Source organism: Hesperophylax consimilis, chromosome 6 (genome assembly GCF_061612785.1).
Source record: "Hesperophylax consimilis isolate HC1 chromosome 6, BYU_Hcon_1.0, whole genome shotgun sequence".
In the NCBI taxonomy this organism is placed as follows: Eukaryota; Metazoa; Arthropoda; class Insecta; order Trichoptera; family Limnephilidae; genus Hesperophylax; species Hesperophylax consimilis.
The window spans coordinates 5,503,141-5,527,749 of NC_142841.1; the positions used below are offsets into that span (position 1 = coordinate 5,503,141).

General features: G+C 35.7%; 1 protein-coding gene across 3 annotated transcripts in view; it reads left to right on the top strand.

The window, feature by feature from the left end:
• The window catches only part of Vha100-2 (V-type ATPase subunit a family protein Vha100-2), a 94,499-nt gene extending 72,981 nt beyond the window's left edge, over positions 1–21,518 (top strand). For 2 of the 3 annotated variants that reach the window (XM_089632332.1, XM_089632333.1), the window contains exons 3-15: positions 3,902–4,081; positions 4,806–4,969; positions 6,258–6,438; positions 7,192–7,368; positions 11,451–11,663; positions 12,514–12,664; positions 13,298–13,674; positions 14,619–14,728; positions 14,840–14,964; positions 15,707–15,939; positions 16,531–16,762; positions 19,267–19,438; positions 20,658–21,518. In XM_089632332.1, the coding sequence (XP_089488458.1) occupies positions 3,902–4,081; positions 4,806–4,969; positions 6,258–6,438; positions 7,192–7,368; positions 11,451–11,663; positions 12,514–12,664; positions 13,298–13,674; positions 14,619–14,728; positions 14,840–14,964; positions 15,707–15,939; positions 16,531–16,762; positions 19,267–19,438; positions 20,658–20,757 (2,415 nt within the window). In that variant the 3' untranslated portion in view covers positions 20,758–21,518. The remainder of the gene's footprint in view (positions 1–3,901; positions 4,082–4,805; positions 4,970–6,257; positions 6,439–7,191; positions 7,369–11,450; positions 11,664–12,513; positions 12,665–13,297; positions 13,675–14,618; positions 14,729–14,839; positions 14,965–15,706; positions 15,940–16,530; positions 16,763–19,266; positions 19,439–20,657) is intronic. The other variant, XM_089632330.1, reaches the window with a different exon arrangement.
• Positions 21,519–24,609: the final 3,091 nt, after the last annotated feature.

A 24,609-nucleotide genomic window follows, 5' to 3' on the forward strand; every position in this document is an offset into this window, starting at 1 on the left:
CATTTACATGGAGAAAACTTTATGACGTAAAATTTACGACAAGCGCCCGCTCAAGGGAAATTTCTCAACGCGCCCGCTGGAAGGTTAAATGTTAAGGTACTGTTTTTATTAATCTTAAATATAAATAACTTACATTCGTAGGGATCGCCCTAAAATGTATTATATTATCGTTACAAATTCGTTGGAATTAATTAAAATGTGAGCCTTGAGCGTACCCCTATTAACGTCTTGTGTCGCATATATTATGTTACTAGTTATTACTCTCGGCTTTATTATCATAATTTTCCTCTTATTTTGAATGTCTAGTCTTGCAAAATTTCATCAAGAAGTATTTAAATTCTGCTTTAAGGGTTGGGATTTGGGGATGGGGTGGATTTTAGAAATTTCCTGTAGATATTGACCTTCCTTTTGTTTTAAAGGTCAAGTGTGCAAAATTTCATCAATTTGGAATAAAACTGTAGACCTGTATAAAAAACAAAGCCACCCCGCCACAGATACTCTGCTTTATAATAAAATAGGTACATATATATAGATAGATAATATATTACATAAGATTAACTCCACAGAGAAGGAACTGAGGTTTCCCTCTGGTCCTTGTTCTTGAGTTGCTGTGTGGAGGGTTTTAGTTGTAAGAAGGAGAAAACTCATTGCCGGTAAATCATCCCACATTCCAGTTGTTGAACTCAAGAGCGATTCATGAAAACGTCTCATTCTCATATATAAAATTTCACTTGTGTACTAATGTTGGGCAGGTGTTTGGCATTTCTCCTGGCTGTGTCCTGTCGTTGAGAGCTCCTTCTTGTAAGCTCCGTTCTTTCAGATAAATGAAGGAGAGGTTAGTTAGACGTAAGTTATCGTCGGTTTGACATTTTTCCCCCTCTCTTTGTGAACGGGCGTAAATCATTTTAGGAATATTTCAACGTTACTTGTTTTCTTGGTAATGTATTGTTTTTGGGGGACTTAAGTTGTAGCCCAAATTTCATAATATATTATACTGACAAGATTATTTTTTCCTTGGACAACTTAAGACACTGATTACCATTCCATACTAGCATAGCAGTAATCTGACACTTATCAGTGCTAACAACCCAGTTTCTGGAGATTATGTATAGGTACCTGTATTTAAGTAGAGTGCGGCACAATATTACACAAATAAACGGATTATCATAGCTGATTTTATAATACAATTTATTTATTTTTGAAACTACAAATGTATTGTAAGACCCCAATATTAAATTGATGCGAGATAGAAAATTTAAATCAATTTTATTGAAATTAATTATTTGTACTTTAAAAAATACTGCTACCTAAAACTTGACGCCATGCGTTTCTATTGTCTAATTTTGCCATTGGTTTAGCCCAGTCATTCCCAAAGTGTTCAAACTTGTACGACTTGTTTAATTATTTATTTATAAATACGAATGACAGAGACAAACACTATCCCAGTGATGTGATGTCTAAGCAAATTTTTGCTTCATACAAAACAATTCTTAAATTTAGGGAAATAAAAATTTTGGGCATACAATCACTGGGGTCTATCCAAAACATAAAAAAATCGGCATGTGGTCTTCGGGACAAAAAAGTTTGGCGACCTCTGGTTTGGCCGAATCTGTTTATCATTGTAATGCTGATTCAAAAGGCTTTAATTGACTTCCTAATTGATTAAATTGATTATTAAAATTCATCAGCAAAGTTGCTTGAACATTACATTGCTAACTGATTTGAATCGACACTGTCTAAAATTCTACGGAACCAATTTTTATATTCTAAAAGTATCGGATAAATTATTGAGAATTTTATTTATTTTCTTGAGTTGATAAGGTTGTAATGTTTGCTATCTTATCACAACGATAGTGAATTTACTCAGTTTTCATTAATCTGTCTTATTATTTGTCAATTTGATTGATTGTAATTGAAAATCATGCAAAAATGCCTCAATCACAAACAATGTACATAATATGTTGTTATTTTTGCTTGTGCAGAATTTATTAATCCCCCTTGTTGAATTGATTGCCTGGATTAAGAGATTCATGTAATTAGGTTAATAAATTAGGTTAACTAATTATGATTAATATTAATCCTTGTTTTATGTTTATAATTTTTTCCACAGCTGTTGATGGTAAATTTTCAAGATGTTTGTTAAATGCTTTAAAATGGTCTATGTTTTTGCTGTCCAAGATACCTATTTACTTTTTATTACGTAAGTCCATACAAAAATCTTAGTAATTTCACCTGGGATCAGAATGGTTCTTAATCTTAATTGATGAATAAATATATGAATAATAATAATAAAATGGAAGAAAGTGTGTGGAGAGATGAAGAGAAATTCTGAAATCAAGAATTATATGTTCAGGAATTCTAATTAGACTGTTAATTAAAGGTTTAATGAAAAATTAAGTGTTAGTACTTGTAAAATAATTTATTTCACACAAAAAAATAATAAATGTATTTTGTATGTTAGCAAAGAATCATAAATATGTCCAACTGAATTATTTGTGTTGTTGGCTTCTATATGAAGAAGCCTAGTATGCCTGGTAAGCCTTGTTGGAATATTTAAACCAGGGGTGGCGAACATGCAGCCCGCAAGGCTTTTTGGTGCGGCCGCGAGCACTTTCTGTGCGGCCTGCTGACCACATAAAAATAGTATAAAAAAATTACTTTCAGAATGCGAGAACTGTTTTCTTTCACAGTGTTTCAGATACATTTTTAAGGCATTATTACAAAATCCAGAGAAGGGTAAAACATAGCCGACAGGTACTTACTTATGCATCTACGTAACTAGAAAGTAGTTTAGACAAAAATAAATAGGCGATCCCTTTTGTATTTTTATTTTATTTTCTTATTATTTTACTAATAAGGAATTAAATGTATAATGAGAAATTATTAATATAATGCTAACTAAACTAGGGACTCGCTTACAAATAAAATTACAATTGTCGATTCATCTACAGACTCATTTAAGAAGGAAACCATTCTCGTGTTTGAAGTGCAGTTATAAAATTATAGTTGCAGGCTATGTGCTGCTAAAATCGAAGGTAATCTGTGGACTTGCACAAAGATTCAATCTTAAGTTAAAAGGAGTTTTGTCTTCCGAATAATGTGTTAAAATTCCAGTTGCGGATTCATCTGTTGACGCATGTCGAAGGAAACTGTTCCAAGTGGTGTTAAAATTCTAGTTTCAGACCATTTGCGGACTGCATTGCGGGAAATCACTATTGTGCGGTTATAAATTTGTAACAGTAGACTCATTTGTGAATATTGATAAATTAATACATCTATCCAATGAAATTATAATGTTAATTCATTTAAACTCTGTCAAACATTTAAACAAAACAAATACACATTTTGAATAAATAATTACTAATTAATACAATTATTTTTGTACCTACTGGTAGTTCCAAGTTTTGAAAATTAAAAATTCATTGAACTTGAATAATATTACGCATTATGCAGAAATGTTTCACATTACCCATGCACCAGTTTACCTGGTAACATTTTTCACATGAGAATGGGTCTTTTTAAGTATCATTTGTAAAAGCAACATTTTCCGCTTATAATGGTGGTAGTAGGACATTTTCAAAAATTGTCAGATTATTTGTAACTTCAGAATGTTTGTCTTTCTTTTTAGTATATAAAATTAGGGGTTCCATGATAACTTCTCAAAATGACAATTCAACACACCTTTAAAAGGTTATATGTACAAAGTCATTAAAAGTGATAAAACAAAAACTAGGTTAAATAGTTACATATGTAACCTATTTAACCTAGTTTTTGTTTCATCACTTTTCATAACTTTATAGCACTTTTATAGCTGTGTTGAATTGTCATTTTGATGAGTTATCCGGTCACCAAAATTAGGATACTCTTTGGGAAAAGTTTTATAACCATTTTTTTTTTTCAGCTGAACGTTGAAGTAAATGCGTTCCAGCGCAAGTTTGTGAACGAGGTCCGCCGCTGCGACGAGATGGAGAGAAAGCTGCGCTACATTGAGGCGGAGGTCAACAAGGACGGGGTCACCATACCCGATGTGGACCGTGATCCACCCCGCGCACCCAACCCCAGGGAGATCATCGACCTTGAGGTGAAGTAACCGAACCCAAAATATCCTTTTGTTGGCTACAAACTACAAACCAATAAAGAAGTTGCATGTTCATATGATTTCGTAAAGAATATCTCAATTTATACTGAACCTAAATTTATAATAATTTTTTTTTATCAAAACCTGACCATAGTAGCCTTTTCATTTTTAAATTCTATGAAGATTTTTAATGTTTCCATTAATTCATCTGTTCTGTATCTATTCTGCCTCTTCAATTAGTAACAACTTGTTTCTTGATATTATCTATTCGCCCTCGTCAATTAGTATGAACTTGTTTCATGATAATACTATCTTGCCTCTTAAATTAGTATCACCTGGTTTCATGATGATATCTATTCTGCCTCATCAATTAGTATCAACTTGTTCATGATAATACTATCTTGCCTCTTCAATTAGTATTATGACATTATGTATTCTGCCTTTCAATTAGTAACAACTTTTTTTCCTGGTATTATATATTCAGCCTCTACAATTAGTATCAACTTGTTTTATGACATTATGTATTCTGCCTCTTCAATTAGTAAATTGTTTCCCGATATTATCTATTCTGCCTCTTCAATTAGTATCAACTTGTTTTATTATATTATCTATTCTGAACCTAACCGCAAATAATATTTATGTCCAGTTATCCATTACCTTAGTAACTAGTCATTATTTGTATTTGTAAAACTCTTGTTTCAAATTGATTTATTTTAATTTATTTCAGGCTCATTTAGAGAAAACAGAAAATGAGATCCTAGAGCTGTCCCACAATGCAGTCAACTTGAAGTCCAACTTCTTGGAGCTGACAGAGTTGAAGCATGTGCTTGAGAAGACCCAGGTCTTCTTCACGGAACAAGAAGAAGCCAATGGAATGGACTCTCTAACAAGGTACTTACTTAATTAATTTTCTTTAAAAAATTGTGAAATTGTTTAAAAAGTCATCAATGGCTTCATCCAGACTCTGAGAGAAGTGCTACGCATTAGCGAGACATGTACAAACAATTATCAATCAATAGTCAAACACTAAAAGGAAATATCCGAACATACATAATAGTAATTAAGCAATCAAAGGCAAAACGATGTGTATGAAATCATTTAGTGAATATAATCGCTTTGTTTTGCCCTTTTGATCGCTACATTATTTATTTGCCAATTGGAAATTCGTTTGGTGCATTTTGTAGACTGTCTGGACAGAGCTATTCGCATTTAATACATTTTATCAGGTATTGCTGTTTCAAGGTTTTTTATGAGAGGCTTAAGGCCTATTTTAAGGCTCCGAAGTAAGGGTTTAAAGAAAAGAAGAGGATAGTTTGAAAGGGAGATATGTAAATAGAAATATTATAGGGAGCATGCTAATATTAACAAAACAGAAATAATTATGCGAAAATTGTGTGAATCTTTAATTAAACACCACTCGTTTAAAATACACCAAAAATCTCTTGACATATGCTTAAGTTGCATTTAGATATATGCTGGGAATTTTTTCATACGTAACTACGACCGTTAAAAACCCGGCAAAATTAATGTCTTAGCATTCCACAGAAAAATTAATTAAAATTAATCTATGAAGCTAGAAGTCTTTCCGGTATTTGCTGCGTAAAGAACGAGAATAGCCCAAGCGATTGAGACCTTGTTCTTCATACAAATTCTTTATACATAAGGGTTAAAATCGCACATAAATATATATATATATTTTTTTTTTGTGTTTTAAAATTCGAAAATAATGTATCGCACTCACATATGCGGTCCCGGGATACGACGGGTTAAGTTGCATTTAGAGATATGCTGGGAATTTTTTCATACCTATAATATGTTAAATAACAGAACAAATGTGTTTTTAATAATTTTCGGAGCATACTTGTTGATTTTCTTCTTGAGGGAATTTCTTATAATTACCGTTTCGGCTCTACAAATCTACAGATATTTTCGAAGTGTTAAATTGGTAGAAATTCCGCTAAGCGGGGCTTACGTGAAGTAATTGGTATAAAACATAACAATAATAAAATAATTGGTTAGTTTGGGTTAGGTTAGTTTAGATTAGGTTATGTTATGTAAGAGTAGATTAGATTAGGTTAGGTTATTTTTTCTGTCACTTTTTTCAATGTTCCGTTTTGTCAAGGAATCGAAATGATCACTTTGTTATTTTATATTGTTGTCTCACAATTTGATATTGTAGGGCCCTGATACCCGAGGATGCCCAGCAGTCCGGAGCTATCCGTGGCCGCCTGGGCTTTGTGGCCGGAGTCATTCAAAGGGAGAGGGTCCCTGGATTCGAGCGCATGTTGTGGCGTATCTCTCGCGGTAATGTCTTCCTGCGTCAGGCTGAACTTGACAAGCCCTTGGAGGACCCTGCCACCGTAAGTTCACTCAACACCTTGTTTGAATAGTTTATTTAACACCTCTTGTCTGAAATATACTCCAGTTAACGAGAGATTGACCAGTGCTACACAATTACAAGTACTAAAAGACATTTAAATACATGTTCATTTGCAGTTCTCGACTCCACCATAAACAGCTGTAAATGATTCATTTACGTCTTATGCTTCCGAGATTCAGAAATTATTTTTTTTACATTAACTCAAAACAGGAGGCTTCAAAGAAATAATTTTCTCATCTTTGCGTATGCTGTGTGGAAGAAGCTCTGGGAAGGAAAAAGGTGTGAGTGGTGGATAGGAATCTAGGGATCTGTGTATCCAGGAGTGACAGACATATGAATCCATCTCTCCCACTGCGGCGCAAGGCGGTGGAGAGGTCAAAAGGACTCCCTCAACCAGTATCTCCCGATTTGGCCCACCACGCAGCAAGTGGGCAGATGCATCCATCGCCCAGATCTTAAATTTCATCCCATGAACCTGGGCATCAAACCGAGCGAACCATTGGGGTGACCTATATCAGAGGTGTTGGTGATCTAATAAATGGTTCCCGAGATGGCGGTAATGTTGCACGAAGCAATGCCATGCTGGATGCCATTGAATTGCTGAAGAACCTTAGCCACTCTGAATAGCCATCATCACTCACCAACTATACATTATTAGAATATTAGATCTACATTATATTGAACAGCAATGATTTGTTTATTTCTGTTTTATGTAATAATTATTTTTGTACAGGGCAATGAGATCTACAAGACGGTGTTTGTGGCGTTCTTCCAAGGCGAGCAGTTGAAGTCCCGCATCAAGAAGGTTTGCACGGGCTTCCACGCCTCGCTGTACCCCTGCCCCAACTCCCACAATGAGAGGCAGGACATGGTCAAGGGTGTACGCACCAGGCTCGAGGATTTGAACATGGTGAGTTTCTCCAGCCAATTGTTACTTCATTTGGATGGCACTGCAGCTATGTAAGAAATATTATTGCCTTAACATGCCTTTCTATTTGGGACAACCCTCTCGGGCATTTTCTAAGAAAGGATGCCTTTACTCTTTAGGCACGTTTGTTGTTTTTTCATAGTCTCATCAGAAGTGTCAATAATCCACTGAAAAATAAAGTGCCTGATGATATTTATTATTTTTAAGACACTGTTTCCCGTTATGCTTGCACAAAAACATAGTAACAAAAATAATTGATTATAAGTCCAATGTGGATTGAGCAGGTGACAAGGACACGTGTTCCCCATGCGGTGACCAAGTTTCGTACCGGAAGATAAACGTGAGACTTTTCTACGGTCCAGCCTCTATATCGGCACTCAAGGGGCATAAAGTGTCGTGCCGATATATCGTGTTAAGACTTGGTAACAGATGACTTGGATTGGATTTGAATATGACCAATCCGTTTAGGCTGGCCGCATACATACGTTGTCCGTATTCGATTTCCGAATTCGTTTTCCGTATTCGGAATTCCGTAAGACTAGCGCAAACGTTCGTTTTTCTTCATTCGGAATGTATAAACGTCAGTACCAGTGTTGCCAACAAGGGCGATATATCGCCATTTAGGCTACTCAGAGCGAGAATCGGCGCCGAAAAAATCTAATTAAGCTATTTATTTTTCTGGGGACAAATTTTATATTTTCTTGAAATTTGTTTATTTTCTGGGGACAAATTTTATTTTTTTGAAATTCTCTAGCCACCCCCCCCCACGAAATTTTTATTTTCACGTAAAAACATCAATTTTAAACATGTCCCACCAAACAGCAAATTCGGCTACTTTACGCTACCTTATGTATGAGAAACGGCGATATTAGGTCAAGATCCGTTGGCAACACTGAATTACTGAACAGAAATTTCCGAACGTTTGCGTCGGCACAAACAAACTGTATGCAATAGCTGCGTTCCGCATGACGTCATTAGGTTTTTTCCATTCGGTTTCTCCGAACGCGCCGGCTCGCATTCGGAACGTGCGTAAGGAATTTGTTCCGTTCGGAACTAAAACGAACGTGTGCGGCAGTTAATGTATTTTCTACTGATTCCGTGCATTCGGATGTCCGAATACGGAAAACGAATTCGGAAATCGAATACGGAAAACGTATGTATGCGGCCAGCCTTAAGTTCTATTTAATTATTTGAACATGACCAATCTGTTTTAGTATTAGTTAATTGCTTGAACATGATCAGTCTCTTATAGTATGTACTAGTTAATTGTTCAGGATCTTCTTTTCCTTCTTGTTCTCCTTCTACTTAGCACCCCTTCTACTTTCCCTTCTAAACTTCCCCGTCTACTTCTCTTCCAACATTCCCTCTCCCATTTCCTTAAACTTTGCTTCAATACACAATGAGAGGTGTTATAGTTTAACTAGTTGGAAGCGGTAGCGACTTGTGCAATATAACACCAAATTTGTTGACTTATGTTATAGGTACTGCAGAAGCCACTTAACCCCTTGCGCAATTTTGGGAGATAATCTTCACAGACAACTAACAACCGTAGACTCTTTTTGGGTAATATATAGGGTGAAGGGACGTTCTTGACTTAATTTAACCAGTGATTCCTAGCATTATTATACAAGGGGTTAAGGGACGTACTTAACTTAATTTAACCAGTGCTTCCTGGCATTATTTGGAGTAAAAAATGAAAATTAAATTTTGGCCTCCGGTGACTTTTTTTATGTTAAATTAGAAATAATTCTATGAGACAACATTTAGCATTTATAATAAACTAGCTGACGTGTATGCGGCGTTGCTCGGGGTTGTGAATGATTTGGAGTAATGTTTTGAAGTTGTGAATTCTAGGATAAACATAGATTTTTCTCTACTTTCTATAAATATAATATGAACGTATTATGTATATATTTATAAACCTTCCGGAAGGAATTATCTAAATGATAGTGAAAACTATATCATAATTCGTTGCGTAGTTTAGAAGAACTAAGCGCACAAACAAACAGACGCCGATGGCGACTTTATTTTATACTATTTAGTTAAAGATTCAATAATTTAAATAAATATTTTTATATTTAAAAAAAAGTGAAGTGCCAATAACTTTGTCTAATTAAATATGTTTTTTAGTTTTGTGTAAAGTAGTAATTACAGTTTACACAATAAAAAACATCCGTAAGCGATTTTAAAAACTTTATAACTGTTCATGTTCAAAATTTTTGTATTTTTAATTACGTATGTCTATTTGTAATACTAGAATCTGAAAGAGTCTTTCATCTGCTTTAAAGAACAGTATTTTATTTTAAAATAGATTAAAAAACACTGAATTTGTCTTGAGTAATGTACTACGAAAATATTTTCTACAGAATATGTATTTTCACAGTTCTCCTAAGAGGAATACATTGCAAAATGTCAGAGGCTTTAGGGGTTAAAACTAAATTTTATTGCTTACCTTCTACACCTACCTTTACCTTGTATTTAGGTATATCTTTAACTCTAAACAGAAAAAAATAGTCAGTATCCTACTCGTACTTCATTATCATTAAACAGATTTTAGATACTCCATCATATTGCTACAATCACTTCTCTTTATCCGATGAGTGCGTCAGTGATGCTTCCACGGAAAACATTTTATATGCTCTTGCTAAATTATCTTTTATTTATAAAAATATCAAACAGTTGAAATGGGGCCGTTCAAGTATTACGTAAGCAGATTTATTACAATTATTTACCCCCTCTTCCCCCTTGTCACCAAAAGTAAGCAAAGCTCTTACCCCCCCCCTCCCATGCTTACGTAAAAATTGGTACCTATATGCATTTTTCTGTTAATGTATTCTGTTTTATAAACAATTCAACTTTGGCGAAAGAGGATCAACGGTAACACAAATATTAACTTGCTTTGATTTGCTTACAACACGTCAAATCGTCAATCGTACTGAAACGAAACAATAGATTGATGGAAGAAATTTTGACAAGTGAGTAGCGCGCGGTAATTCCCCCATTCGCTTCTAAGCGAGTACCTACTTAAACGTATTAATTATTTGTGGGAATCCCCGAATATGTATTCGGTTTTCAAACATAGACAATGTGTGGGTTGCCAATGTGTAAAAAAAAATAACTACTGCTGAGCAGTGCTGACGTAATCACTATCTCGACCCCCCCACCCCCCCATTTCATCAAAAATAAGCAAAGCAAAGACCCCCCTGCCCCCCTATAGTGGTTACATAAAACTTGAACGGCCCCTATCACACCTCAATGTTAACCAAAAAGTGCTTAATTGAAGACTTGTAGAAAAAATCTGTGACTTTTCAGCTAGAGAGTGGTAATATTGATTGAGATATTGATACAGCATTACAGTGTCCATCATCAGGGCAGATGTGTGATGTTGTTAAAAAATGTTAATAAGAATGTGAAATCAACAATAATTTTATTTTCATCTTTATAATAATTTTTCAAATTTACTCGATTTTCAGCTCGCGCAGAGTTATGTGAGCCCTTATCAGATTTCAAGCTGGCGAAAACAAGGGTCCTTTTGAGAAAATAGATTTTGTTTTAAACAGCTATATCATTGAAAATAATACATGTATTTTAATTAATTTTTTATGTAGTTCTCACCACACCCCAACTATAAATTATTCTCTCAAAGTATTGACTGGTCAGTGGCTGAGTTTGCATGTCATTTGGGTCCCACCCAGGCGTAGTTTGTTCAATTCCTCGGCTGGCTAAGTCCTCCATTACAACACAAGCAACATTTTCCGCTTAATGTGGTGGTAGTAGGAGATTTTCAAATATTGTCAGGTTATTCGTAACTCGGGAATGTTTGTCAAGTAAGCAAGTAGGCCCGGCATAAAACCCTTGCCGCCGGAAGTGTGTTAAGATAACGAGCAAGTTGAGAGAGGTTTTGCTATCTGTTCAGATCTAAATAATCAGGTACTTCTCAACTATGTATACTCAACGGATACTACTGGGTCCAGACAGTGATCTCATGCCCTATCAAATAAAAAGTTAAATAATATTTTTTTTGATAATTTTACAAAATATTGTATGTGCTCTCTCTTGTCCAGGTATTGAACCAAACCCAAGACCACCGCCAGCGCGTGCTGTCCAGTGTGGCCAAGCAGCTGGCCAGCTGGTCCATCATGGTCCGCAAGATGAAGGCCATCTACCACACGCTCAACCTCTTCAACATGGACGTAACCAAGAAGTGCCTCATCGGAGAGTGCTGGGTGCCCGTCACCGACCTATCCAACGTGCAGAAGGCCTTGACTGATGGATCCGTGAGTTTATCTCTAGATATATCATTAATAATTGCTTAGTTTTATTGTTTAGACACAACCGACATGCCTCGTGAATAATGCTTGCCTCATCAGGGTTTACTTAAACCAAAATGAGGGAAAGGGAGAAGTTTACAATGGAAACAAATTTAGCAGAGGATTATTCAAAAAGATTTTCTGATTATTGATGATTTTTAAATTCTTCTTTACACCCTTTCTAATTTCTATATTTTAAGATCTTCTTTGCTTGTGATGGAAATATCACTGCAAATTGCCTAGATAATTCAAACAGAAAAATCTGTTCATTTCATGATTTTATTTCATTCTACAACTCTCATTATTAGGCAAGAAGATTTTCTGCTTTTGGTTAAGAATATTATTTCTGCCAAATTCTTTCAATGTTTCACTGATTTTAGATAAATGATTAGATTTGCGTTAATCTAAGATATTCTAGCTATTTGGACATTGCCAAATTACTTCGAGGATAATTGTTGAAGTACTCAATTTTAAGTGTACAAAAATGCTTTTTTCAATATTCAATATGCAATTGAAAATACAACATATACTGTTGTTTAGAAGTAATTTATAAAAAACGTTTTGTCAAGCGAGTTTCACAGTAAATTCTAACTGAATAAAAAAAAGAGTGGCGTTAATTCACACATTGATGAAAGAGTAGTGACATTGATTAATTCACACCTTTAAAAATGTGTTTACTTTTCTGTGTCGTTTGACTAGAAGTCAAGATGAAAAATGTGTACGATTTTGTTACTAAATTAATGGTGGCATATAAAATTCTCCTATAATAATAAAATTAAAAATGACTGATGAACTTTGAATGAACTTGACTTTTCAGAACGCTTGTGGAAGTTCCATTCCTTCGTTTTTGAACTGCATCGAGACCTCCGAAGACCCACCGACCTTTAACCGTACCAACAAGTTCACCAAGAGCTTCCAGGCATTGATTGACGCTTACGGAGTTGCCAGTTACCGGGAGGCCAATCCAGGTTCGTTGTGTTAAATTTACATTACGCACACTTACATTTAATAACATACAATATTACAAATATATTCACATAGATCAATAACCGCTGATTCTGATATGTTTTATTATTTGGGTATAGTATATATAAGAGATTTATACCCAGTGTGATTGGTCGACGGGTTCCGACAGAACTTAGACTACACCTCACTGGTCGTTTGGCCGCATGCGTTACGAATAAAGGAGATTTTGCGCTTCGTCGACTCGCACACGAGTCACCACTGTGGTACAAAATTATTTCGAAAGTATTCATGTTTTTTTTTTAAATTCTTATTACTTAATTATTTTATTTTGGAATTTTTTGATTTCTTATCGACCCATGTAGGAACGGCCTAAATTTTAACTAACAGATTCTTAATGTTTGACAGGCTTTGAAAAATGAAAACACTACTTTTATGTCATGAAAACGACATTTATAAAAAATAAACACTGGTATTTAAGACAAAAATTGAAAATGCATTAAAAAAATTGTTCTTATTCTTCTAATAATTACTTCTTAGTAATACACTGCATCCAAATTCGAAAGGGGTTTGCTATTGCAGAAGGTGGTTTTTATAAAATTATCATGTATTCACAATTTTGTTGTATTTGTTTCCAGCTTTGTACACCATCATCACGTTCCCCTTCCTGTTCAGTGTCATGTTCGGCGATACCGGACACGCCTGCATCATGACCGCCTTCGCCGCCACACTCTGCATCTTCGAGAAGAAATTCGGAGCCATGAAAAGCACCAACGAGATCTGGAATATCTTCTTTGCCGGCCGCTACATCATCCTCCTCATGGGTCTATTCTCCATGTACACGGGCTTCATCTACAACGATTTCTTCTCCAAATCCGTCAATATCTTTGGGTCGAGTTGGCGGGTTAATTATAACGAATCCACCGTTATGAACAATGTTAACATGCAGCTCAATCCAAAGGATGATTATACCTCTGATATGCCTTATCCGATGGGTGCCGATCCAGCGTGGCAAGTGAGTATTAAAAATAAAACATTGCTCTCATTTGACCATTTATCCAAAGTTCGTTATTTAGATACACTACAAAGGGCCGGTATATCAGTTGCTCGTTATCCTATCTTAGTTGTCATGAAAAGATTAGCACATAATCCTTATACAGGTCGTAAGCAATATCACCAATATTACATGTTTTTTTCTATGATTTTAATAGAGGAGCGTGTTTCTTTGCAAAACTAAACTGTCATAATGATGTTTATTTTTACTTGGGTTCAATTTACGAGTTGATTTTTTATGAGTTCCCACACACTAACCAGCATGACGCCGTATGCGAGGAACCTAATTGTAAATAGTATTTGTTTTGCTGGAGTCAGTGCATTATTGTGATGAACTAACTGTTGAAAATAACCTGTTCTCAATTGGAACTCTTAAAATACCTCTTAACAAGATGAATATCATCCTTAAATTTATAATACCTACATTCCTCATCGCTTGATGAATCATTGAAGTCCATATTGATAAAAGCAGGTATTTTACTCAAATTTAGGTGAAAGTATGAAATTATGTAAATGTCAAATTTGACATGTGTCACCAATAGCACCACAGCGTCTAAAAAGGGAACTAGTTCCAAGCCTAGCAAAGATTAAGTGGCCGAATTCTCCCGCTTCAATTTGAGCAAGGATTCAATTACTTAGCGAGCATAAAGAGCAATACCGGCTCATGCTTTTTTACATAACTCATTAGCGAAATATAAAGTTTTTTCATTGTTTTTAAAACCAAATTTTAAATATTCAACATGTTTTGCTATTTACAATATATTTTGTCAAAATGTGAATTTCCCATACAATAATCGTAAGAAATGATAATGTCTCACCTCCAACAAATTGACAATTTGTCACAATATAAATACCATATCAAAAAATTTCAAGAATTAAATTAAAACAATGTTATTTTTATTACAGCTTTCGGAGAACAAAATCATCTTCTCTAACTCTTTCAAGATGAAATTATCCATCATCTTTGGTGTGGTTCATATGTTGTTCGGCGTCACCATGAGCGTTGTGAATTACAAGTAGGTTTTTTTGACCCCTGTTTCTATTCTGTATATTAATATTATCATTGTAACTCAATATCATGTGGATTATCGTTTGGTTTTTAATTTATTTTTATTTTTTATTTTCAGTTTTTTCAAGAGAAGGGAATCAATCTTCCTTGAGTACATTCCACAGTTCCTTTTCTTGTTTTTGCTCTTTTTCTATATGGTTTTCATGATCATTCTGAAATGGTTTGTGTACAGCGCCGAATATGGTAAATATCATTTGTCATTTTTTTCTCCTTGTTTCTTTTTTTGTTTCTCTATTACTAAAAGATTTTTTCTAAAAACATCCCACATTATATTTTGCCTAAAAAATCACACATGTCAGAAATTTTTCTTATGTTATTTAATATCCCAGTAATCCTCATGAACATCTTTGTCAGATATTTTTATTGTTATTTAACATCCCAGTAATCCCCACAAACATCTTTGAGAATTCACTGCATTAATATTTGCGTAAAAAATCTCACATGTCATAAATTTTTAGTATGTTATTTAACATCCCAGTAATCCCCATGAACATCTTTGAGAATTCACTGCCTAATTAATATTGAGATTTTTATGAATCATATATGTGCAATCTAATAAGTCAAAATTAGATCAAAAGTTATTTTTCTTTTATTTTCTTATTTTGAATATGCGAGTAAGTGTGCAAAATTTCATCAATCTTGGAAAAAAACTTGTAGAAAACAAAGCCTCTCTTCTTCATAATAAACAAAATTTCTTTATTCATTTAATAATATATCTACACTTCGTTGTACCATCATCTAACTTGGTGCACAACAGAAATGAGAGATTGCATAATTTCCTTTGATTTTCAAAGGAAATTGACACCAACTCCAATATTATCAAATTTGCCTAAAAAGAAAGCATTCACCATAAAGCTGGGCTTTTCTTTATTTCTATATAAAACTCTAACATCCACCTAAATGTAATGAATTTCTAATCTCACAGTGGACGTGGATGTGAAACTGTCTCCGGCCTGCGCTCCGTCCGTGCTGATCCTCTTCATCAACATGATGCTACTCTCGGAGACCAAGCCTATTGGGCCGTGCGACGCCTACATGTTCAAGGGCCAGGGCGACCTGCAGTTCTACTTCGTCATCATTGCCGTCCTCTGCATTCCTGTCATGCTATTTGGCAAACCATTATACATCAAGTTCTCTAAGAAGAGCCCTAAACATGAGGTAATTTTGTAAATTATATTTTAACATTGTTGTACCTACACATGATAATTACTTTAAAATTAAACTTTTATCTTACCGACATATGGCATTCACCAGTTCAAATATTATTATTTGCTTACATAAACAGTGTAGAAACAATGATGGTATAACAATATGGTAATGTGAGAAGCGCTGAGGTGGTGTATTATTTCTTGTTGTGCCTCAATGTTTATAATATTAAAATAGTATCATGTGCCATATTGTTTATTTATGTGTTTCAAGATAAATTAGGAGAATTAATGATCCTTTTAAGATATGAAATTCATAAATCTGTCAAGAAATAAGAATTTAATAATAATAGCAGCTTAAAAAAAATTGTTATGCTTATCAAAAAGCATGCTAGTGATATTTTATGTAGGCACATCGAGAATGCAGTAAAAAGGTTAACAGGATCTGTTCAAATGCTCAAAATTCTTGTTGTGCTGAAGTTGGAAATACCTCAAACCATGTTGGCTAAAGACGGCCCATACAAATTTTCTTATGCAATTTTTCCATATTTTCCTATAGAATGTATGTTTTTACTACAATAGTGTATTAAATTTTGTTTACCAGACGACCAACGGAGACATCAACCAGGGTCTGGAGATGACCCCCGAGGTGCTGGCGACACCGTCCGCCCCGAGCCTCGTAAACGCGGGCGGCGGAGGCCACGGAGACCACGAGGAGGAGCCCTTCTCCGAGATCATGATCCACCAAGCCATCCACACCATCGAGTATGTGTTGAGTACCATCTCTCACACAGCCTCCTACCTGCGATTGTGGGCACTATCACTGGCCCACGGACGTGAGTTACTTTTTTATTAATTATATTAATTATCGTATTTGGATGATTTGTAAATCGCCTTAAGAGGATTGTTATAGATCCAGCCGTAAATTCTGTCAAAACTTCTTTATTTTTTTCTTTCGCTAGCTGGCGGTTATAGTTCATTCCCAACAATAAGTTACAAAAAATAACTTACTAATAATAATGTGATGTAGATTCACCAGTTTCCCGCTTGTACTATGAGTTTCCGGACACTGTGTAATTTTCTTTAAAAGTTTCCTGAACACCATGTACACTTAATTAATTTAATTTGAAAATATTAACATTTAAAAATAAATAAAAAAAAACGGTAGTGCACTCATTTACTTCATATACCTAATTATAATTGTTTTGGTTTGATTATTTTTCATTTCTATGTTTCTCAAACGTCAAAAACTACCCATAATCTAAAAAATAAAATGATTGATAAAGAAAGTACTGTAAAAAATACAATTAGGTAGGTAGGTACCTAATGTTATGTGTTATAAGCTTCAGAGCGTTACATACTTACGCATAGGTAAAGACAAGGAATTCTCTCACCCACACTTTCAAATGTGGACCGAAAACGCACTCGGCCTAACAAACGTGATGTTCCTTCGAACCATTTTGCAACCGTTGCGACTACATACTTGATGAATGACGCACTTCAAAAGTCATTTTTTCGGCCTTTGAAACAATATGGCCGTGAGACGTACATACGAAATAAGAATTTTACACGCTAAAAGAGAATTTGTTAAACTAACTATCTGCTTCTGCCTTTTTAGATATTGAAAAGATTTAAATGAGTCAGTATGCTTCTTTTAGACAGATTTATAAAACATTTTGATGTAATTTTTCAAAGATACAGTTTATTAAACACGGAGCGTTCAGATTCACTTCTAGCACCGAGGGCTTCTCACTCGGAATGATAAAAAACCGTAAAATGTGTTGACTTTTGGTGCCAAATGAAGTATTTATTTAATTATAATAACAGATATCATGACGATAAAAGTATACCACAATTCCACGGATGTGTGTACTATGTATCTACATATTTTAAATGAAAAATATTGTCTAAAATCATTATTAATCCTATAAACCATAGATCGAAGTTGTAAATGTGCATTTTATTGTATATCAGTGTTTTATTTATTATGGTTGAATGTCTATGTTAAGGCGATGCACTACGTCGTGTAATATTTTAAATCGAGCCGCTATCAATAACACACCTTACGGATGATGGCAATAAGGCTTAAATTCCCGCTTCACACCATCCACCTGTTTTGATTTATGCAAGCAAAAAACATGGCCAAAAAGTTCCTTTTAATTTATTTTGTGGATGTTCAGGCACAAATATTTAAATGTTTTTCCATCATTTTATAAATAACTTAATTTGCCACATTATACAATAAAACCATAACCGACAATGGGTTCGTAAGTAGGAGATCTTGAACTTTAAAGCTGTTTTCATAGGCCTGTACATTATTTTTTTCTGGGCTTATAAAAAGATTTATCTTAAAAATACTCGATCATTTCAAAGGCCAGGATGTATTCTACTCGCAGTATTTAATTAAAGCATCTGAAACATTTCTAGGCGACCAAATTTTCAAATCAAAAACACATGATTTTGCATTACTACGTAGTGAATCGCCTTAACAAAAAACAGAGCAGAGTGAAAAACAGTTGTCCATTATTTTAGTCTGGGAATGGTATACGAAAGGTAGTTTTAAACATGTTTGATAGCTGTTTCCACTAAATCACACCATTTTGCCTATCATACAATGTTAAAGAAAGGAGTGTAAGGAGAATATACGATGCAAATGTGAATGGTAGCAGAAGTCGGGGGCGCCCGAGGAAGACATGGCACGACCAAGTGAATCAGATACTTGAGTCGGGCCATGTCAAGAGTCAGAACAATAGAAGAGTATGTATGAGACGATGTATGAATGTGAATGAGGCAAGGAGTGTGTGCCAAGACAGAGTTGTTTGGCGGTCCGTCCTCTCTGCCTACCCCTGCGGTGAAACGGCGTGATGGTTAGTTAGTTAGTTAGTTAGTTACAATGTTAAAGATGTTCTACAAATATTTTTTCCAAGGCTCATATCTTATTGCTAACTGTAAGATAATTTATTTTAACAACTTGAGTGGTGGATGTATGAATCCATTCCCCCGACTGCAGTGCAAGGCGATGGGTAGAGAGAGTTCGGCTGGGGAGTCAAAGGTGTTTCTCAACCGGCCTCTCCCGATCCGGCCCACTACGCAAGACCCGGAAAAACCTCACCCCATGAGCCGGATACCCCTGCTAAGTCTCCAAATGTAACAAGCCTCTTGGGGTGACCTATGGCAGAGGTGTCGGTTATCTAATGGATGTTTACAGGGAAGCCTTCCAAATGTTAATATGAAAGTAATTTAAATTTAACATTTATAGTTTTTTTACTTCTGTTGTTAGTTCTGCTAATGTTATGGTTGTAATTCAACATAGTTCATTGTTTATTCTGTTGATTGACAGAGCTATCGGAGGTGCTGTGGCAGATGGTGTTCCGGTTTGGCTTCAGTAGTAAGGGCTACACGGGGGCCATCATCCTGTATGTGGTGTTCATCATCTGGGCTGTTCTCACCATTGCCATCCTCGTGCTCATGGAGGGGCTATCGGCCTTCCTTCACACGCTCCGTCTTCATTGGTAATTATGCACCTTTGAATTATATTTGTCCAAACCAGCTTCTAAGATCTGCTGAAAAAATAATTAGAATTCAATCAGGTAATTCATATTGATCAATCAGATATGAGCGCGTCGGCAGAAATTAGTGAATACGCAGTCACAAATGCAAATATATATGCTTGTCCTCCTGGCCTTGCCCGGCTTTTACACAGGGCTTTTTCTAGGTATACTGTTATACTTATTGTGAAATCCAATATGAATGCATCAGCAGAATGCTGCCTGCTTATTAAATAATAATAATGTAGCAAACCTACAGCCTTCCTCTTGTTTTATAGGTCAAGTGTGCAAAATTATATGTCTCGGAATAAAACTGTAGATTTGTGTACAAATCAAATCCACGCTTCCCGCAGCAAGCATTGTTCTTTGAATAAATAGATTGTATGAATGTCTATAAGAGTGCTGCAAACATTGTTATTCCATATACATCTCTAAATAATATAAAATAAAGTCGCTATTCGCGTCTGTCTGTTTGTGCGCTTAGTTCTTCTAAACTGCGCAACAGATTTTGATAGGGTTTTCACTATCCTTTAGAGATTTTTTTCCTGAAGTTAAATTTTTCATGTAAAACATATGTATAATATATTTATAGAAAATAGAGAAAATATTGAACCAATGTTTTAATTCAGAATGGTGCATTGCTTATCTCTGAAAGTGTTCCACGTGAATTTTCTGGTTCTATTGTCAATTCTCACTCTGTTTTAATTTATTAGAATCAATTTCTTAAGTTGAAAAACAGCTTTATGTGAAAAAGTGCGTTCAGAGATATGGGCTGTTTAACATTTCATTTGACTATTGTAGGGAGTTATACCGGTGTCCAAAAATTCAACATAATCCTGTGGAAGGCCGACAGGCTGACCAGTGACTGACCAGAATATCATGACATGACTTTAGTAAAGAGTCGTTAGTTTACAATATATTGGCACTTTTTAGAATTTTGAGTAAATCGACAGCTTGAAACATCTACAAAATTCCAAATTCTAATTTTTATTACACAACCCTGAGTAGCCATGCTATCTGTAATTAGCATAGATCTGTACAAAAACTGATTTATTTCAATAATGCTGTTTTCAATTTGCACTCAAATCCTCCTTTACCGGAGAGTTATAATACTGTACAAAACAGAGGCTGTATTTATTGAGGTTTCTGTTTTAAATATTTACTAATATTTGTATCTTTCCAGGGTGGAGTTCATGAGCAAATTCTACTCCGGTCTGGGATACCCCTTCCAGCCATTCTGCTTCAAGACCATCCTGGAGACAGAAGAAGTGGCAGAAGAATAAGTGATATAAGATTGTCACCACAACGATGTTACATATTTATATTTCTCAGATCAAATCATTTTATTATTATTACACTGTTTAGTAGTTTTTTAGTTCTAAAGAAATAGAGGCTAGTGTAAAGAAGCATAAAAAATATAGCAACAGAATAATTATAAAAAAATATATATTTTACTACGAAACAGAGCTTTAAAACCAGTGTCTTAGTAAATACACATTTTATATTGCATATTTATGTAAAATGTGTACTACTTTCAATACCTTGTGAGTGTCAGTAAATAATGTATTATAACTTAAATTTCATATCTCGTACCTTGTGAGTGTCAGTAAATAATGTATTATAACTTAAATTTCATATCTCGTTTGTTTGTTATATTAAATTGTCAATTAACCAAAAGCACAAATAATTAGTTGTGACATTCGAGTCATATCATAATTCCGTACAAATCTTTATAATATATTTTTTAAATTTGTATTATTCTGTTACGTTTACGATTTTTTAAATAATTTTTATTTATATTTTTTGTGCCACAATTAGAAAAGGCATTTTGTTTATCGTTGAAAAGCAAATTTAAAACTTTTATTAAAAATTTTTAATTCAGAAGAATCTGTGCCTTATTATGAATATGTAAATATTTTCTCTCACTTATCTATACCTACCTACCTGTTTATATACTAATTCGGATGTTGTTTATTCCTTTCCAAAATTATGTTTTTTTGAGTTTTCACCTCTATAGTTTTAAGATATCTTTCATTCCAATGATTTTGTTCGACGACTAATCAACCTGTTTATTTTATGCTTTCCACGTGGACCAAATGTGTTCGTGTTCAAATGATTATTTGATTTCCTTTCCAAATCAATAAAATCTTAATTGTTTATTTTGCCTTTAATTTACTGACTGGTGCTTGATGGCGTTTTTCTTGGATTATTGATTTACTTATTTTCCTTATGACTACCTCACTTCCTTCACCCTCACAAATTTCCCCAAATGGAGATGCCATAATTCCATTTAGTCTTAACAATTGAGATTCTTGTGCGGTGTGACAAAAACGATAAATATGAATATTCAAGATTTTATTAAATTTATTTTTGTACCATGCCAATAGTGTAATATCTAGATTTTATTGGAGGAAGAATATTTAGAGAAGTTAGTAACATTCCAGGAAGACATGGGTCACCCCATATTCTTCTGTTATTCCAAAAGCTGACCAGCTCAAGAATTTGATTTACTTGATCATTCAAGTAAATCAAATTCTTGAGCTGGTCAGGTTTTGGAATAACAGAAGAATATGGGGCGTTGTTTGACAACATATGACAACAATTATGAAGAGCCAGAAAAAGCACAATGTGCAGCGTTTGTACCATACAATTTATTAGTCAAGTGTTTTAGAAACAGCTCATTGCAATGAAAAAGACAGAACAGCGACTGTAGAGGACGATTCAAAATGTTTCTACATAGGTCGAATCACACCAACAGATTTTCCTGTGTTAACAATCACAACCAATTGCTTTTAAAATTGGTCAAGTGAAATGTTTTGACAAGCAACACATTATGCCTTGGTTATCTAAACAGCAATGCCTGACCTAGGGGTAACATGTGCCAAGAAATGAGAGCATTGTTCTACGATCAACGATAGGTAAGAGTTCTTCAACCACGGTGCTTTTATAATATTTGAGTCTTTTTAATTTAAACCAAAGTCTATGCCTTTCGACTATCAAAAAAGATTCCACTTACTACCCAAGTCTTTGCTTTCATGAGTTTAGATCTGGTACATAGATGTGCGCCATGCAGTCTATTTTTTCTATTACTTTATTTGTATTATTCTTCGTGACTATGTTGAAATCATATGAGTGATTGCTAAACAAGCTCGATCCGATACAGATCTTGGAGAGAACTGGATGTTATCCACTGCTTTCTCGCCTGGTTTAAGTAACAGATGGTTACTCCTTCAGGGCTCTCACCACTCTAATTTCAATGAAACTAATTTATGTAAAACCACTCTAGATCCTCTAGTGTCCCTGCACAGTAGGATGTCAATGAATGTTTATGAATGATGGGTTAGTATTTGTACAAGGTCGAGCAAGGCGTAGAATTACAGTGAAACACAATTTTGAGAAAAGAGAAAAGGAAACAGTAAATAATACTAGAACTATACGACATAAGTATAAAAAAAAAAATTAAAATCATGAATATACATAAAAACAAACTTAACATCTTTACAGCGGCGAGTAGCAGGCGTCCCCGGTGCGGGCCAAAACTGTTGGTAAATTTTGCCAACATTCGCGGCCTGCACACAAATTTAAATTCCGTCCATCACCATCTTTTGTCCCAACGTCCCAACCTTCTTTTCCTATCCGAAACTCAGATAGCCGAGCCGCCAGACTCCTCCTATCTGGACTGCCCGGGCTTTACCCTCGCAAGCAAATTCCGACTGAAAGGAGGAGTCTGCCTCTATAGTCGAGCTGACGTCAACTGTGTGCGACTATTGAGTCTGGAAAACTCCAGATTCGACGTAATGTGGGTGCGCGTCAATCTTGCCAGTACGGCAAGATTCTACGCATGTCTATACCGCTCACCGAACCATAGCGAATCAGACACTTCCGAGCTCTTCAAACATTTGAGCGATACTATTGATGATCTCTTGCCCCGCTACCCTTCGGCCGAGTTTGTTGTTCTGGGGGACTTCAACGTTCATAACGAACCATGGTTGAAGTTCTCAGGCCCAACGGACTCGGCTGGCCGACAGGCGGAATCCTTTGCCATTTGCTACGGATTAGAGCAATTGGTTCAGGAGCCTACAAGGGTTCCTGATGTCCAGACTCACCGCTCCAATCTGTTAGACCTATTCTTAACTACTGTGCCACACGGTTATAAGATTGACGTCACAGCGCCTCTGGGATCATCTGACCACTGCCTAGTGACGACATCAATCCCCGTTAGCCTCAGACCAACCAATGAGAGGCTGAGGAGAAAAGTGTGGCACTATAGGTCAGCAGATTGGTTCGGTATGCGGGCCCATTTCAATGCTTTTCCGTGGTCAGCTGTTTGTTTTCGGACTTCGGACCCTTCAAGATGTGCCCAGGAGATTGGTGAAGTCATCAATTCGGCGATGGATGGCTTCATACAATCGACTACTAAAGAAACTGGTGTGGGCTCAAAGCCGTGGTTCAGTCGACAATGCTCCGAAGCAGTTCGACGAAAAAACGCGGCTTACCGAGCCTACAACACATCTCGAACGCCCGAAAGCAGATCAGCATACAACAAATCGGCAAAGGAATGCAAGAGAATCATCAATAGGTCAAAATTCGAACACGACCTGCAGATCAGCAAAAAGCTGGCTGCCTGCCCGCATGGCAGCAGAGCATTCTGGTCGCTTGCGGGCTCAATAGGTCGAAATTTTTGCAAACCCAGTTTGCCACCTCTTACCAGACCTGACGGCTCACTAGCAAACACCGCCACCGAAAAGGCAAACCTTTTAGGGAAAATGTTTGCGGAAAACTCGACCCTCGACGACGGGGGTGCTGTTCCGCCGTCGGTTCCTCACTGCGGCTTCTATATGAAAAAGCTGAGGATCCGGCATCGGGATGTACTCCACGTCATACGGGGGCTCGATGTTAACAAAGCTAGTGGACCTGATGGAATACCTGCCCTGGTATTGCAGAGGTGTGCTGCGGAAATAGTTCCAGTTTTGACAAAGCTCTTCAAAATGTCCCTGAAGTGTGGCACTGTGCCCTCTGGTTGGAAAAAAGCGGTAATTCACCCTATTCCCAAGAAAGGTGACCGCTCCAACCCGGCCAACTACCGCCCCATAGCGATCACATCAGTTCTGTCCAAAGTGATGGAACGTGTGATC